This window comes from Mustela erminea, chromosome 7 (assembly GCF_009829155.1).
Source record: "Mustela erminea isolate mMusErm1 chromosome 7, mMusErm1.Pri, whole genome shotgun sequence".
Lineage (NCBI taxonomy): Eukaryota > Metazoa > Chordata > Mammalia > Carnivora > Mustelidae > Mustela > Mustela erminea.
This window is the reverse complement of record NC_045620.1, coordinates 135,664,219-135,680,396: the sequence shown is the minus strand read 5'-3', so window position 1 is coordinate 135,680,396 and position 16,178 is coordinate 135,664,219. Positions and strand designations below refer to the sequence as shown.

At 43.7% G+C, this 16,178-nt stretch overlaps 1 protein-coding gene across 18 annotated transcripts in view; it reads right to left on the bottom strand.

Annotated features, from left to right (window-relative positions):
* Nucleotides 1-11,867, bottom strand: part of KIDINS220 (kinase D interacting substrate 220) — a 96,004-nt gene extending 84,137 nt beyond the window's left edge. For 17 of the 18 annotated variants that reach the window (XR_004288074.1, XR_004288075.1, XM_032353393.1 and 14 more), the window contains exons 1-2: nucleotides 11,725-11,867; nucleotides 5,024-5,167 (exon numbers count right to left, since the gene is read on the bottom strand). Coding sequence is in view for 16 of the 18 variants with exons in the window: in XM_032353393.1 (XP_032209284.1) it covers nucleotides 5,024-5,131 (108 nt within the window). In the remaining 2 variants the exon portion in view is untranslated. Of the gene's footprint in view, nucleotides 1-5,023; nucleotides 5,168-11,682 lie in introns of all 18 variants that reach the window. The other variant, XM_032353384.1, reaches the window with a different exon arrangement.
* Nucleotides 11,868-16,178: the final 4,311 nt, after the last annotated feature.

Sequence of the window (16,178 nt, the reverse complement as noted above, 5' to 3'; positions counted from 1 at the left end):
GGGGCGCCTGAGTGGCTCAGTCATTAAGGGTCTGCTTTCAGCTCAAGTCATGATCCCAGTGTCCTGGGATCAAGCCCAGGATCAGGCTCCCTGCCCAGCTGGAAGCCTGCTTCTCCCTCTCCCACTCCCCTTGCTTGTGTTTCCTCTCTCGCTGTTGTCTCTCTCTCTCTCTCTCTCTCTAATAAATAAATAAATAAATAAAGTCTTTCAAAAAATAAAACAAAATAAAGAGAACAAATTGATGGTTAACAGAGGGTAGATGAGTGGGGGATGGGCTAAACAGGTGATGGGGATTAAGGATCACACTTGCCATGAGCCCCGGGTATTGTATGGAAGTGCTGAATTACTAAATTGTACACCTGAAAATAATATTTCACTGTATGGAAAAAACCAACATAAGTGTAGATGCAAAAATAATACAATTATCATCATCATATTGTATCACCAGTGCGAAGGACAGTGACTGTCACATAGGTACTCAAATACTTGTTAAATAAATGAGCAAGTAAAGTCTCAACGAATTAAAAAATCTGTCAGTGGCAACATATAAAAAAAGCAAATTATAATAACTGACAAAATAAAACAGGCTATTATAAGAGTAATACAGGTAAAGGGTTAAACACAAATACTCCTTTAAACAAAGTACAAAAATACACAGATTAAATACAGACATTCTTATATAACAATGGATACTAAATTATATGTCATTCAACCAAGGTCATTATGGAATGAGGTATTATGCACAAATAGATTTTCCAGGTGAAAAAGTTTATCCCTTAAACATTAAATTTGATTATATAGTATGATAACCATTATTTTCAAAAGCAATGCACATATTACTTACTACTTGTTGAACAGATTACCTTAAACATCATGTTCACAACTGAGTCATAACTACAGACATCAATTATTACATCAAGCTTGCCTCTGCCAGCTCTAACACCTCTCTGACAAACTTTCTATAGCATCCTTCTCCCTTCTAATCACCTGAGATAAAAAATGACGTAACTAGGACATAGGTATAATACATAAATTAAAGCCAATTATTCCTGAATCCATGGCCCTAAGGATGTATGAATTTTACATTAGAGTTTTCAGATTAGTAATTGCAGAGACTCAGAAGCTTTCTGTTTACTTTCTGGGGTCACAGTCACATTTCAGATTGTTCACAGAGACAGGTGCTTCTAGACTATAAGGGAAAAAAATAACATAAATGTGCACAAATACCTATAACACAAATAAGAAAGATAGTATAAATCTCATAACTAGAAACAAGCCAGACAAAAGACTTGAGTAGTTATCAGTTTCTCTTGCAAAAACTAAATATTAGTTGTCTCTCCAGTATCCAGAGTGATGGGATTTTATTTAGGGGATTTTGGTTAGCAATGTGCTCAGCTAAAAAAAAACAAAAACAAAAACAAAAAACCCCACATTGTTCAGCTTCCCTTGTAGCTGGAAATAATCCCATGATACTGCCAGGACAGCTCGGTAGTTAGACTAGCTCAACTACCAAAATGCACTCCTTGAATTTTAAGTCCCACTTCATCTTCCTAGGAGAATACTGCCCAACCTCAGCACTATAATCTTGTACCAAGAAGAGCTGAGAGTAACTTTGTTCTTTTTGAGGAGAGAGGGAAAAAAGGAAAGGAAAGTAGAGAGACTAAGGGCAAAGATTCATCATCATCGAGAATATTCACATGCCAAGAGCTACCTAGTTTATAAATAAAGCAGAAAGAAAAGGAGGCAAGAAATTAGCATTTATTGATGGCAGCCAATTGTATGCTAAAACACAGTATGGCAATTTTCCCCACATTATTTTATTTTATTGATGTAATCTTTAAGAGACTTTTTCAAAATTGATAAAACACATTAATATAAATTAATTAAATACTTTAAAGGGCAAGAAAGAAAAGATCCATACAACTTTACAGAATTCTAAAAAATTTACATTTTATCCGTAGCTATAGAAGCAAAATGCCAAAAAAGGCCTTGAGAAAGCTACTTTCTCTCCAACCCTCACACTGAGCCATAACTAAACAATCCAGGTTGTTTCCAATCACTATTTTAAAACTCCAATTTCAACCAATGCAATATTAAACTTAAATATAAATACCATTAAAATCAGGGGTGCCTGGGTGGCTCAGTCAGTTGAGCAGCTGACTCTTGATTTCACCTCAGGTCATGATCTCAGGGTTGTGAGATCGAGCCCCAAAACAGGCCCCACACTCAGCAAAGAGTCTGCTTGAGATTATCCCTCTCCCTCTGCACCTCCCTCCTCTTGTGTGTTCTCTAAATAAATAAATAAATATTAACAATTTTAAAAATAAATACTATTAGTATCAGTTAAATGCTAATAAAACAACTACTCTTGTAAGCAGTTCTTTATAACAACAATCTCCAGTTACAAATTTTCTCTCTTATTTATGTAGAACAATTATTGACAACTCATAATCACAGAAGAGTTACCTAACCAAAACATACTGTGCTCTAACCAAAACATATAGGAACACTAAAAATATCGGCACATCATTAGATGAACTTATTCTGAAAATGCAAAGAATGACAAAAGAGCATAAACAGATTACAGTCTGAAATAAAACAGAACAGAGTTCAAACTTGGGTTCTACCAGACAGTATCTGGAATAGGAAGCTAAGGAATTAAGCCATTTACCTGTAAATCAAGATAAATAACAGCACTATTCTTTATAGAGTTGCTATGCAAATTAAAGGAGCTGATCCGATAAAATCATTAACTCCCATAAGGTTATCACAATAACAAATTTTGCTATGCATTAACAAAATTCTATGTTAAGATTTCTTGGGACGCCTGGGTGGCTCAGTTGGTTGGACGACTGCCTTCGGCTCAGGTCATGATCCTGGAGTCCCGGGATCGAGTCCCGCATCGGACTCCCAGCTGCACGGGGAGTCTGCTTCTCCCTCTGACCTTCTCCTCGTTCATGCTCTCTCTCACTGTCTCTCTCTCAAGTAAATAAATAAAATCTTTATAAGATTTCTTTATGACAGCTAGTGTTTAATGAAATCAGGTAACCTAGGTCAAAAATAATAATCATAATCATAAGTAATAACTGCTGATTCCACAACTTTAAAAAATTTGCAATATTTGCATATTCGTGTTCATAGCAGCACTATTCACAATAGACAAGAGGAAGAAAAAACCCAAATGTCCATCAATAGATAAATGCATAAGCAAAATTCAACGGAATAGTATTCAGCTTTAAAAAGGAAAGAAATCCGGATGTGTGGGTGGCTCAGTCAGTGAAGTGTCTACCTTTGGCTCAGGTCATGATCTCAGGGTCCCGGGATCAAGTCCCGCATCAGGCTCCCTGCTACTCCCTCCTTCGGGCCTCCTCACTGCTCCTTTGTTGTTTTTTCCCTCTCTCTCTCACATAAATAAAATAAAATCTTTTAAAAAATAAAAAAGTAAGAAGGAAAGAAATCTTGTCATATGCCACAACATGATTGAACTTTAAGGATATTACGCTAAGTGAAATCAGCCGTCACAAAGACAAATACTGTATGATTCCACTTTTATGAAGTATTGAGAGGAGTCAAACTCCTGGGAGCAGAAAGTGGAAGAGCAGTTACCTGGGGCTACGAGAGAAAGAACGAGGCAGGTGCTGCTCTACAGGTACAGAGTTTGAGATTTGAAGAAGTTCTGGAGATATTTCACATTATGCACCAGTTGCACGAATGAACACAAATGAAATGGTTCAGATGATAAATTTTATGTTTTTTCCCCACAGCAAAAAAAATGAAACTCTTTATATGTCTGCATACACAGACACATATATGTATACACATACAGACATACATATATATGTATCACTCCTCATTCACCTTATTCACTGGCAAAAAAAATTACGTTACATTGAAAATACAGTTTTAAGAAAGTTTTGGGTTTTTTTCTTAAGTTTATTCATTCACTCATTCATACATTCATTTATTTTTAAGTAAGCTCTGCACCAATTGTGAGGCTCAAACTCACCATCACAAGATAAACAGTCACATGCTCTTCAAGCTGAGCCAGTCAGGTACCCCTAAAGTTTCATTTTTCTTAAATTTTTAAAATACAAACTTTGACACTTAAAAATTTCATACAAAAAGTTTCTTAGTCCCTAAAATGCTGTAATATGGTGCTTCATGATAAAATACAGTCAACAGCTTACTTAATTGTTGAATAGAAATACCTAATAGAAGTTAATGAAAATGGTAAATATATACTTCCCTATCTTGTTAAACAAAACACATGACCTATTTAACTGTCTTAAAGATGTAAGCTCTTTAAAATCCCTAAGTGTGTGGAATGAATAAGTCAGAAAAAGAACTAAGATTCCATTAAAGAAAATATTTGAAATATTTTGTCTAGTTAATCTATTTCTAAAAAGACTGGGTCTAGAAGTTCTCTAAAACTTCCTAGAAACACTTCAGACTTTAGTAATCAAACTTCCCAAGTACTGATTATTTCATCTAAAAGAAGAGTCAATCATAAATCTAAATTCCATATTCAATCATGTAAGTTCAAATGTATTCCAAAAGTATGGAATTTGAGGTACTTTTTTTTTTAAGATTTTACTTATTTATTTGACAGAGAGAGAGATCACAAGTAGGCAGAGTAGCAGGCAGAAAGAGAGGAGGAAGCAGGCTCCAGGCGGAGCAGACAGCCCGATGTGGGGCTCGATCCCAGGACCCTGAGATCATGACCTGAGCTGAAGGTAGAGGCTTAACCCTCTGAGCCACCCAGGTGCCCCTTTGAAGTACTTTTAACAATCTGACCAAGCTTAACTTTATATTTCATACTCACTTGTATTCTTAGTACAATGCCTTGTACACAGTAGTCAGTAGTCAACAAATATTTGTGAAAAGAATTTAATTTTAGAAACTTGGTCTTGGGGGTGCCTGCCTGGCTTAGTCAGTAGAGCATCTAACTCCTTATTCCAGGGTTAATGAGTTCAAGCCCCACACTAGGCATGGAAAAAAAAAGGCGGGGGGGACGTGGTCTTACCTCATTTCTCTCATCTACATCTTTGCATTTTTCAAGAAGAGCTTTCAGGGCAGGAATGTTTTCTTCTTCTACATAATTTATTACACTCTGTGATATCAGAACTGACATTTTCACAGAAAGCTGTAGTTAACTTTATTCCAATACCTGTTAAAGGCAGATTAGATAAAATATGCATAATTTGCAATTAGGAAAAAACTAATTTATTATTAACTATATTATCATTTTTAACCTTAACTTGTATAAACACACCTCCACTGTCAGGAATAAAAGCAAGGCCCCACAGCTCAGCTGCCCAAATGCCCACCCCTCCCTTCCCAAGACTCCCACACACCTCCGTCTTAACTCACCCAAACCCCAGATGCGTCTCCCGCGCCAACCTCATCACCGCCCCTAAACAGAAGAAAGTCCCCACTGCTCCTTCATCTCCATAAATGGCAGCTCCAGCTCCATTCTTCCGTGGAATTACCCATGACTTACCTCGTCCTCTACACTCTGCGTTATCTATTAGCGAATCCTTTCAGCTTCATCTATAAAACCCAACTGCTTCTCACCACCTCCCTCACACCACCCTGGTCCCAGCCACTGTGACTTCTCATCTAGATCCCAACTGCTCTTCCCACTTGCATTTGCCTTCCCCAGTCTGTCCTCCACAAGGCAACCGCAGCGATCTTCTAAAACCATAGAAGGTCTGACCAGAGCTTCTAAAACCGTAATATGCATCAGAATCACCTACAGAGCTTGTAAAACCCTGATGCCTGGCCCTTACCGTCAGAGATTCTGATCTGACGGGTGTGGTGCAACCCGAGTCCACATCTTTAATAAGCTCCCAGGAGAGGCTACTGCCTCGGCTGCTCACTGAAGAACCCTTCCTGCAGGAGCACTGAGTCCGAGTCCATCCTGCCTTGCTCAAAGCCCTCCAACAGCTTCTCAAAGAACTTAAATCCCACGTCTTACCTTGGTCTCAACTCTAAGTGACCTTATCTCCTCCTTACCCATTTCACAGCTTCAACACACCAAGCCCTCTGCCACCTCAGGAATTCTTTCTGCCTAAATCTCTTCCACCAGAAATGCACATGGCTCTCTCCCTCTCTTCCTTCAATCCCTGGTTAGGAAATTCTAACCTGACCCTGTGATGTAGCACAGTAACAACCTCACCTATCCTCCACAGCGGTCCCCACTCCCACCCCCTTGCCCTGCTTTATATTCTCCATGGCACTTACCACCACTGAAAACATATCATATTGTGTGTTTCTTGTCCATCTACCGCTACTGAATGTAAATTCAAAAAATGTAGGCATGTTGTTTTACCCAACTGGGACATCCAAATGCAAATAAACAGATTTCAGTGCATACCTTGAATGAAATACATATGCTAAAATTGACCTAAATATCTAAAAGCACAAAACTTCTGGAAGATAACATAAGACTATTTTGGATTAAGCAATGATTTCTTTGATATAATACTAAAAGCATGGTCTTCAAAGAAAAGAAAAGTGATAAATCAGAGTTCACCAAAATTAAAAATGTTGTCCTTTCATTTTCCCTTTTCTTGAGCAATGTCAATTACTGGTATCCCATGTTTGTCCCTGCATTGTATTTGATAGCACGTGACTTATTTCTCGAGCTTCAGAGGTTCACAGACGGAATCATGCCTCAAGACGACTCTACCCAGAGCCTCACTCATACCTGATTTAGATGATCAGATTTAGAACCTGAGAGCTGACAAGATTCAAACGAGATTTTTTGACTCTTGAGTTAATACTGTAATGAGCTGAGACTTTGGGGGCCTTGGGATAGGGTGATGTGTTTTGCACGTGGATTAGAAGTCTATCTCTGGGGACTAGAAGACAGAAACTATTCCACTATATGATTCCATTTATATGATATTCTGGAAAAGGAAAACTATATGGACAGAAAATAGATCAGAGGTTGTCAGTCTAAAGGAGGAGAAAGAGGGGACTACACTGGGGTTTAAGAGAGTTTGGGGAGTCCTTGGACTATTCTATTTTCTGCTTGTGGTGGTAGTTACAACTTACATGCATTTGTCAAAACTCAAAACTGGACAGTAAAAAGGATAAACAATTTGATGTAAATTGTATCTCAATAATACTTTACTTTTCAAAAATCATCAAAAAGTTATGTAACTTCACCCCCTAAGTATCAATTCTAAAAACACAGGAAACATGGACAAAGATTTTTATGTACCACACAATTTTATTCATAATGAGAAACTTAGGATGGGAGAGTACATAAATTATAATGTGTTCACACAATGGAATAATATACAGTCACCAAATGTTGCTAAAAAATATATTGACAAAAAAATGCTTGTGACATATTCAGTGGCAGAAAAAATTAACTAAAAAACTATAGTATACAGCATCTCAACTACTGTAAATATATACATTATTAAATACGGAAATGAAAAAGATCAAATGTTGATGGCATTAATGTGATTTTTTTTTTAGAAACTTTATTTCCTAATTTTCCAGAATATGATACTTTTTTTCCTGAACTATAATGGACATACAATATCCTATTAATTTCAGGTGCCATCCATCACCACACAAAGTTATTATAATACTACTGACTGTACTCCCTATGCTGTACATCACATATCTAAGAATATGATACTTCTATCATTGCAAACCAGTAAGAGATTTTTATTAACAGTTGCCACCAATATCCATGTCTTCATTTGTTCATCTTGTAAGATGAAGTCTAACACCTCAGTAAGGCATCCAGGATCTGGCTCTAACTACCACTCTTACCTCTTGATACCAGCGCCACACCCTCCCACAGCCCAGCCAAGCTCAAAGCTGTCCCTACCTGCAGGCTGCTCCGCACACCTGCCTTTGCTCAATTTACTCCTTCCATTTTGAACACCATCCTCACGTCCACTGTTTCAAAGCATCAACCACTGTCTCCAGAGTACAACCATTACCATTTTCTGTCTACTGCATTTCCTAACATCTGACATCAGCCAACCAGACTCTCAGTGCCCTAGTTTAGGGCATTCACCATCTATGCGAATCACGACTCCTTCGGTACAAGAAACAAATTTAAACTAGCTTAAGGAAGACAGGAAATAAGGATACTGATTTATTTCCCATAACCACACTGTGGGAAGGGTGGGTGCCACTGGACGGCAAATGCCAGTAGAATTCTCATTCTCTGTTAGCTTAATCTACTTTTGTTATAGATCAACTTCTTCTACACAAATGGGAATTTGGCTGCCAACAGCTATCTAGTCCAAGTCAGACAGTTTCTCAGAGGAAGCAGATTATTCTTTGTCCCCAGATTCAAAAGTCCCACACTGGGCCAAGTGCTACTGGAACCAATGAACTATAGTCACAGGACTGGGAAGGGGTTAAAGGTCACATAGTACTGGCAATGTTTCCAGAAAAGAGGAAACTGTTGTAATCTAGGAACCTGTCCTAAGAATTTCTACTGTACCATCTCTCACCTGGATCAATGTGACAGCCCCCAACTTATGTCTCCTCTCTCCAGTCTGACCCCACCTCAATCAAGCTGCCACACTGAACCAAGAGTGACCTAAAATACACTTCTTTAAAATTCTTCTGCTAGTTCCCCATAAATTCATGCTGGGAGAACAAATGATGATGGCTTTATTACCCAAAAGTTTATTCAAGGGACTGAAACTCTCAAATCCTTTGAAAGCTACTGTAAAGATTCAATTCTATAATTCCTATGAAAAGCTATGCTCTGTGTAGAGCAGTGAGGATTCATAAACACAGTTCTGGATTATGATTATGAAGACCTGTAGACCCTTCGCAATCCTGCCCCATCTCACCATTCCAGCCTCATCTCTGTCTCCCTCCCACCCCCATCCCTCCCACCCTTGACACAAAGCTTCCACTTTGACTCTTCCAGGTCCAGGCTGACTAATCTGCTTGCAACCCTTGGCTGCCCACACTTTTTTTTTTTCCCCCAGGCCTCTGCATTTACTTCTCCCTCAGCTTAGAAAGCCCATCCTCCATAGATATGCCTGGACAGTTTCTACTCATCCATATGGACTAGCTCTAACATTATCTTCTGGAAGCCTCCACCGACTGGCTGCTTGCTCTAGGCTGGGCCAGTGCCCTGAACTCAGTCTCTATAACCTGTGGATATGCTTCAGCTTTGATGGCTCATATACCATTTTACTCATTCTTGTCCACAACTCTAAACTCCAAGTTCTTGAGGAAAGACCCACCTTATATCTGGTGTAATGCCTACAAAATTGGAGCTGAGAAAGAGAAAAGCAGCCCCTGACTGTCAGGAACTGGCCTGCATCACACAGTTAGACCTTGGTATTGTCACGAGAAGATAAACATGGACAGCCGAGTGCCTAGGTAGCGTACACCCAAAAACAATGAATAGCATGAATGGAATGTTTAAGTAAAAAGTAAGCGCTAGGACCGGAAGTGAAGGTGATTGGTTAGATCTGTAACTTCTTCAAGGATAAGGGCTGTCTCTCCTTTGTCCTTATATCCCTAGAACCTATCCCAGGAATATACCAAATAGAATCACAGTAACTATCAAACTGAATAACTGCATAGGTGTACTAAACATGCCTCTTTCCTAGGTCTTTGCCTGCCCACAGGCTCTGCTACCCTTGACAGCCCTGTTTTCTACCATCAGCCATCATCAGGGACGGGCACATGATCTGGGACACGTGAGTGCTCAAAAACATAAGCCGGGCCAGTGAGATTCCTCTTCAGAACTGGGAATCAGATACCAAAGTCTCCGTCATTATGGGCAATGTGCCAAATGATACAGTTTTGAGATAACCAGTCAGCAGAGAGAACCTAACAGATATGAATAGAGATGTAAGAAAACAAATGCAGCCCCTGAGAGAGAGGCAGAAGGTGAAGCTGCCTTGGATCCTGATTTCTTGCTGATTCTCATTAATTCCCATAAATCTCCTTTTCCCTGAGGTAAAAGAGTAAGTCTCTGTTCTGTGCCTTCCAAACAGCCCTAATACACGGCAGATAAAGCTGAGAAACTGACAGTTTCTGAGCAAAAGCAGGAAGAGGGGGATGGCACACGGGCATGATTCTAGGAAACTGAATCTCTCAGCAGTGTATGTAGCCCAGGAAAGAAAAATTAGAACTCTGGACACCAGTCAGGGAACCACCAAAATAACCCACAGGAAATGAAGAAGAAATGAGAGATATGAGCTTGAACATTATAAAATCCCCCATATTTGACCTTTTAACCTACCAAAATACCCAGAAGAGAGATTCTGGATGTAAAATCAAAGAAACTATGTGACTGGAGATTTAAAAAAAAAAAAAAAAAAAAAAGTCAAGGATGACTAGATGCCACGCATCAGTGACTGGAGGAGGTGCACCCATTAACCAAAAGGCAAGTCAGAAGGAAGTGAGGACTTTTTTTCTGCAGGGTCATGGCCCCCTACCACCTCCCTACTCTGGCCATGGGGTGCTTTGGCCAGGCTGAATTTGACATGCTCCAAAAAGGATGGGTTGGTTAATCCACCAGTATCTGTAAAAACCATCTGGATATCATTCACGCAAAGAATGCAGAAGGAGGATTCTCACACTTGTGTGCACCAGAGCTCCTCGGCAAGTCTGTCAAACACAAATATTCCTTGGCTTCTACCCGAAAGAATCCCACCCGGCAGATCTGGGATGAGCCCAGAATTGACGTTTTAACAAGCAGCCCAAAATGATTCTGATGACCAGTCTCCATGCGGCTAAAGCTAGAGAACAAAGAACACGCCGCGGCCGCAGCCACTTCTCCCCGCTGGCTCTCCCTCAGCTCTCGAAGGTGCTTTGAACATTTTTAGATGTTCAGTCCCCAGTGTTGTCCAAGTGTGGGCAATGACAAAACATCAGACTCGCCGGGTGGAATCGGAAGGCGTGACTCCAGAGCCACACCCCGGCCAGCCGCACGGCAATTTCTGAAGGTAAGCCTCGGAAAACTGCATTTTCAGCCGGCGCCCCTAGCGGCTCGCAGAGACGGCTCCATCAACAGTTACTAACAAGAAAACGTCCTTCATTGGTTTAAAGCTTTCTCTATGTCAAAACAACTTGAAAGAAAGATAATCCAATATTGCTGGCGGACAAAGAAATCGTTTCCCTATAAATAAATCATGGAGGCATCGCAATCAACGCCTTGCTGCTGTTTTTCCGGGCACTCAAAGGCCCGCACCGGACAAGAGAGCAAGGAAGCCCGATAAGAAAGCAAAGGAAGAAAACGATCCACCTGGCCCGCGGACGCCGGAGAAAGAAACCTGAACACCTGCCCTAACGGTACCAGCTAAGGCGGCTCCCGAGACCGAGGGTGTGCCCGCGGCTGCTGCACAAAAGAAAACAGTTTCCCCGAGGCCCCTCCCCCATGCTCCCTCCCCGCCGCCCCAGACACGCACCCCTCCGCCGCCCGCCACACTGACCACCCGAGACACCAAGTGCGAGACCTTCGCGGCGCTCCAGCAAGCGCGGCCTCCCGGGGAAAGCCGGACCTCGAGCTCCCCGGGCGCCCAGCCGCGGGCCCCCACACCCGGCCTCGCCCCCTCCTCCGCCGGCCGCGGCCCTGCTACACCCGGCCTCACCCCCTCCCCACGCACCCCCCCTCACCAGGCCGCGGGCCCGCCGCGCCGGGCCTCGCCCCCTCCCCGCGGGCCCGGCCCCCACCTCCTCTGCCCGTCCTGCCGCGGAGCCGACCATCGCACTGACCGTCTCACAGTCCGGCCTGAGGACCGCGCCCCACAGCTCGAACGGAAAGGGTCTGCTCTGCCGCAGGCGCCGTCAGAAGACGGGAATGGGAGAGGCGGCGGCTTCCAGCGCTTCGCCCTCACCAAACCCGGCGGCCATTTTCGTCCCTCTCCGCAAACTGACAGGTCACGTGGCCGCGGGCGGCGGGGCGGGGCTGCAGCTGGCCACGCCCCCGGAGGGCCGGGGAGCCTGAAGGCCCCAGGGAGCCGGCGGGCGAGGTGGGTGTGGGGCAGGCAGGTCGGCGGATCCCCGGCCTCGGTAGCCCTCCGCCCCCTCCTTCTGACCTCCAAATGGGTGTATTTTTGACAAGTACCCGGGGCAATATTTTCTTCCTTGTCAGTGTCGCTCCTTTTATGATAATTTATAGTCCCTATTCACCATTGTAATCAAAATTCAGGCAGAGAAATAAACCCAATATAGCTTCAGAAAACATTGCTAATACATTGCAAACTAAAGCCGGCCAGAGTCTCTCCTCCGGAACCCGGAAGCCAGGTGTCCACCCTGCCCGAGCGCCCGTGGGATTACATCTATCCTGGTCTTTCCTTGAGCCCACCTCCTCCCTGCCGGCTTGGCCGCCAGGGTCTCTGCGGAAGGTACCTGGGCTTGCCTGAGGCCGAAAGCAATTGAGAGCTTTCAGCTCGGGTCCTACTGTGGACTCCTTTCAAGGCTCCCTCCTGGACGTGTGCAGCTTCCTGGGTGTCTGTGACTCTCGTTCTCCTATTTCCGCTCCCATTTCCCCGGCCGCTGCTCTCAGATTCCACTTCCCTTCAACTGCTTGTTTCTAGAGTCTTCCCCGTCCGCACCCAGTGACCCAGTGTGATCCTCCTCCTGTACTGCTCCAGTCCGGGAACGGGCTGCTGCCCCATCCACCAAGAGCGGAACTGGGAAGTCATTTCATACGGCTCAGCCCCCATCACCCCCCACCCTCCCCTCCCACCCTCCACCACCACCCCCACCACCACCACCACCACCCCCCACCTCCCCAAGGTCATCCCATCAGCCACTTCAACTCAGATCCAATGGCTGCAGAAACTCCCACCAGGATTATCCTAAGAGCCCCCAACTCCCTCCCTGTATCTGCTGGTGCCCCACTCACTGATTCAACAAGAGATTGCTCCCTCGGGACACTTCTTTGATTAAATTTCTCAGCAGCCTTCCATTTCCATAGAATAAATTCCCAGAAAGCACTTAGCATGCAGTCCTCCTAAGGAGCTGGCCCCTTGCCAGACTTCCTGCCATCCCATTGCTCTGGCCGTTGAGCTCCTCCTATCCTGTCCCCACCCCCAAATGCTTGTAAATGGCAAGCATTTACAGTTCATGGAACATTGGGCCATATTCGGTCTCATCTCCGTTCTTTCCCAATGTTGTTTCCACCCCTAGAAGTTCTGCCCTGTCTCTTGTCCAGCTGATTCCAAGGGATGCAATTGCAGTGGTCCCCAATTTTGTGTAGCTTCCTGGATGATCTCAAGCAGATCTGGCCAGTCCATCTACTGTATCCACCTTCTTACGGTGTAACGCCTAGAGGTACCCAGAGAGCTTGTGTTAAAGCATATTTACCCTGTTTACCTGTCTTCCCCACACTATGAGGTTCACTCCATCCTTATTCCACACCCACTCCTTTACCCTGTTTGGAACAGTGTCTGGCCTCAGTAAGCCAATAAGGAAGAAACCACACTATCTACCATCCTGTTGTATGATCCAGGGTAACGCCTCCTTGTCTTGTGCATGTCTCGCCAATGTCTATTGGAGCCATGACTCCTCATTGGCTTTTTCCAGGAGTTGCCAGATTGATCCACTGGGAAATACTTTTCAATGGTCCCCAACCTTGGCACATCAGAACCATTCACGGGCCATCATACAAACTAAGACCTCGGGTGGGGATTTAAAAATAGCTCCCCGGCTGACTCCAAGGACATACCATTCTCGGACTTGGGTTGAGTCCCACTGGGCCTGAATCAGTGATTTCAAGATGAACATACTGTTTTTAAGTCAAATAACTTTTGACGGCCCCACACAGGACAGCAGGTGATGTTTTAGTGACCACTGGTTGTGAAATTGGCATGGGAATTGGAATTTGTGGCTTCGTAGAGATCCGTAGCCCCACACCGGCAGCCTGCACTCTCAACATAAAGAACCGCCTGAGCAGTGAGCAAGGCAGTTGACAGGTTTTCTTGATGCATGTGTGGACACAAGAGAAAACGTGGATTGGGTCAAAATGCACTGACGGTCTCGCAGAAGTGTGTTGGCTAATGAAATGATGGCTTAGGGAGATGGGGTTCTTCAATCCTTGCATGCCTTCACCTGGGGGACACCACTATGAGAGGAGCTGCCCCCAGGATAATCCCTCTTCACATCATTCCCTCCAGCCCCTGCACCCCATAATTTTTGCAAGTGCAGCAGCACTGCCTGGTTAGTGCAGCTGCCCCTCCACAGCAAGGCCAGGGGCTCCGGCGTCAGCTGAGCTCTGGCCCACTACATGTGAGCCATGCAGAGTGACAGTGAGTCAGCACACCAGAAAGCTTTTCCTGGGGGAAACTGGAATATACAGCAGAAAGCAAGACAGGAGAGGTGGGGCAGGAAGCTGATCCCAAGCCCCTCTCTGGGGAGTTCTCATTTAAAAGCCTTGCAAATCCCCTTCTAGAAGTGGGACAGTCAGTCCCAGATGTTGAAAAGACAATTGCCTCTGCTGCATGAACGTCCTCCCCTCCTCCTCTCCCCAAATGAAAATCCCCGAAGATACTCCGTGTACAAGCTGTTCTTTGAGGAGTAATTAAAAACAAAAACAAACAAACAAACAAACAGGCCAGATAACTGCCTGGAAAGAAGCTACTGGAAACAGGCTTTGCTCCAGCCCACATTTTGATGGAGGATGAGAGGAAGGTGAGGAGGGTCAGATTCCAAGGATGGCAGAGTGGGAGGAAAGAGAAGCAACGAAGGAGCGAAGCTTCCCCAGGGAGGGCTCCCCCGCCATGGCAGGTCTGACCTGGGGAGGGAGGAGGCTTGAGGAAGGGCTTTAGTGCGCCACCACGCCAAACATTTAATAGCCAAAAGGAAAACTTTTACTGACTAAAAGTGACTAGATACGATTGAAGAGTGAGGAGAAAAGTCATGAAATGATGAGCCCTACTGGAAATTTCATCCAGGGGTGGGAAGCAAGAAGTGGGCTGCGAGCATTTACAGGTGCAGCCCCGAGGAACAAGAAAGTGACTTTATAATCCCACTGCGGCTCATTCTCTTCCACCAACATAAGGGGGACCTTTAGGAAATTCTGTCTATTTTGATAATGAATATTCCCTAACTCGTGCCAAATGCTGTTTATCCCTTTCAGACTCAAGGACTCTAACACTCCTATCTTGCCCCAGTGTAACTGTTGCAAAATAGAAGTGAAATGCCTTCTCTTCAGCTTTCTTCCAAACATCTCTCTCTTTCCACTTTCCTGGGTCTTTTTGCAGTTTACAGCTTGCCTAAATCTTTCTGGCAAACCCATCCTAAGGGCTTTCTTGCTTCAGCAGAAACGCTTAAATCACTCCAGGAGTCTGGCTTTTCTACTTGTCATGTGCTATTATGTGGCGGGAAAACTAGGAGTTATCTTTCCATCCCTCGCCGCTCTCCCCATCGACACTGTAATTTTAATCGCCCTTTCATCTTTTTAACGATATCAGCATATTGGGATGAGGGCTTCAGCTCCAAGCTCCTCACATGGCTTCAGTTTTCTTGCATATCAGATTTTCCATAGAAATCTTAAAAAGTTATGGAGCTCCTGGGTGGCTCAGTCAGTTAAATATCTGACTCGTGGTTCCCACTCAGGTCATGATCTTAGGGTCCTGGGATCAAGCCCTCGTCGGGCTCCGAGCCCAGTGGGGAGTCTGCTTTTCCCTCTCCTCCCTCCCCCTTCTGCTCCTCCTCCTACTCAGTCTCATGGTCTCTCTCTCTCCCTCTCTCTTTAAAAGAAATAAATGAATAAAAATCTTTTTTAAAAAGAAATCTTGAGGCACCTGGGTGGCTCAGATGGTTAAGCATCTGCCTTTCGGCTCAGGTCATGATCCCAGATAAATAAAATCTTTCAAAAAAAAAAAAAGAAAGAAATCTTAAGAAGTTATACACTATCTTGCTTTTGAAACAGCTTTCCTCTGATTATAAAAAGGAACATATGTTCACTATGAAAAATTGGTAAAACACAAAAAATTCGAAGAGGTATCTCCCCTAATCTCACCGCATAGAATTCTCTAACTTTTTGAACAGATTTGAAGCAAAAACTTTATTAACCCAAGTTATTCCTTTAAAGTCTATCACTGGAAAGCAGCGAGGGAACAGGGATGTTCATGAGATGTCATTTCATCCTTAATGGATGATGGCATTGCTAGCACTTCTCAAGGTATCTATGCCAGTGTACTCCCTGACCAGTTTAATTAGTA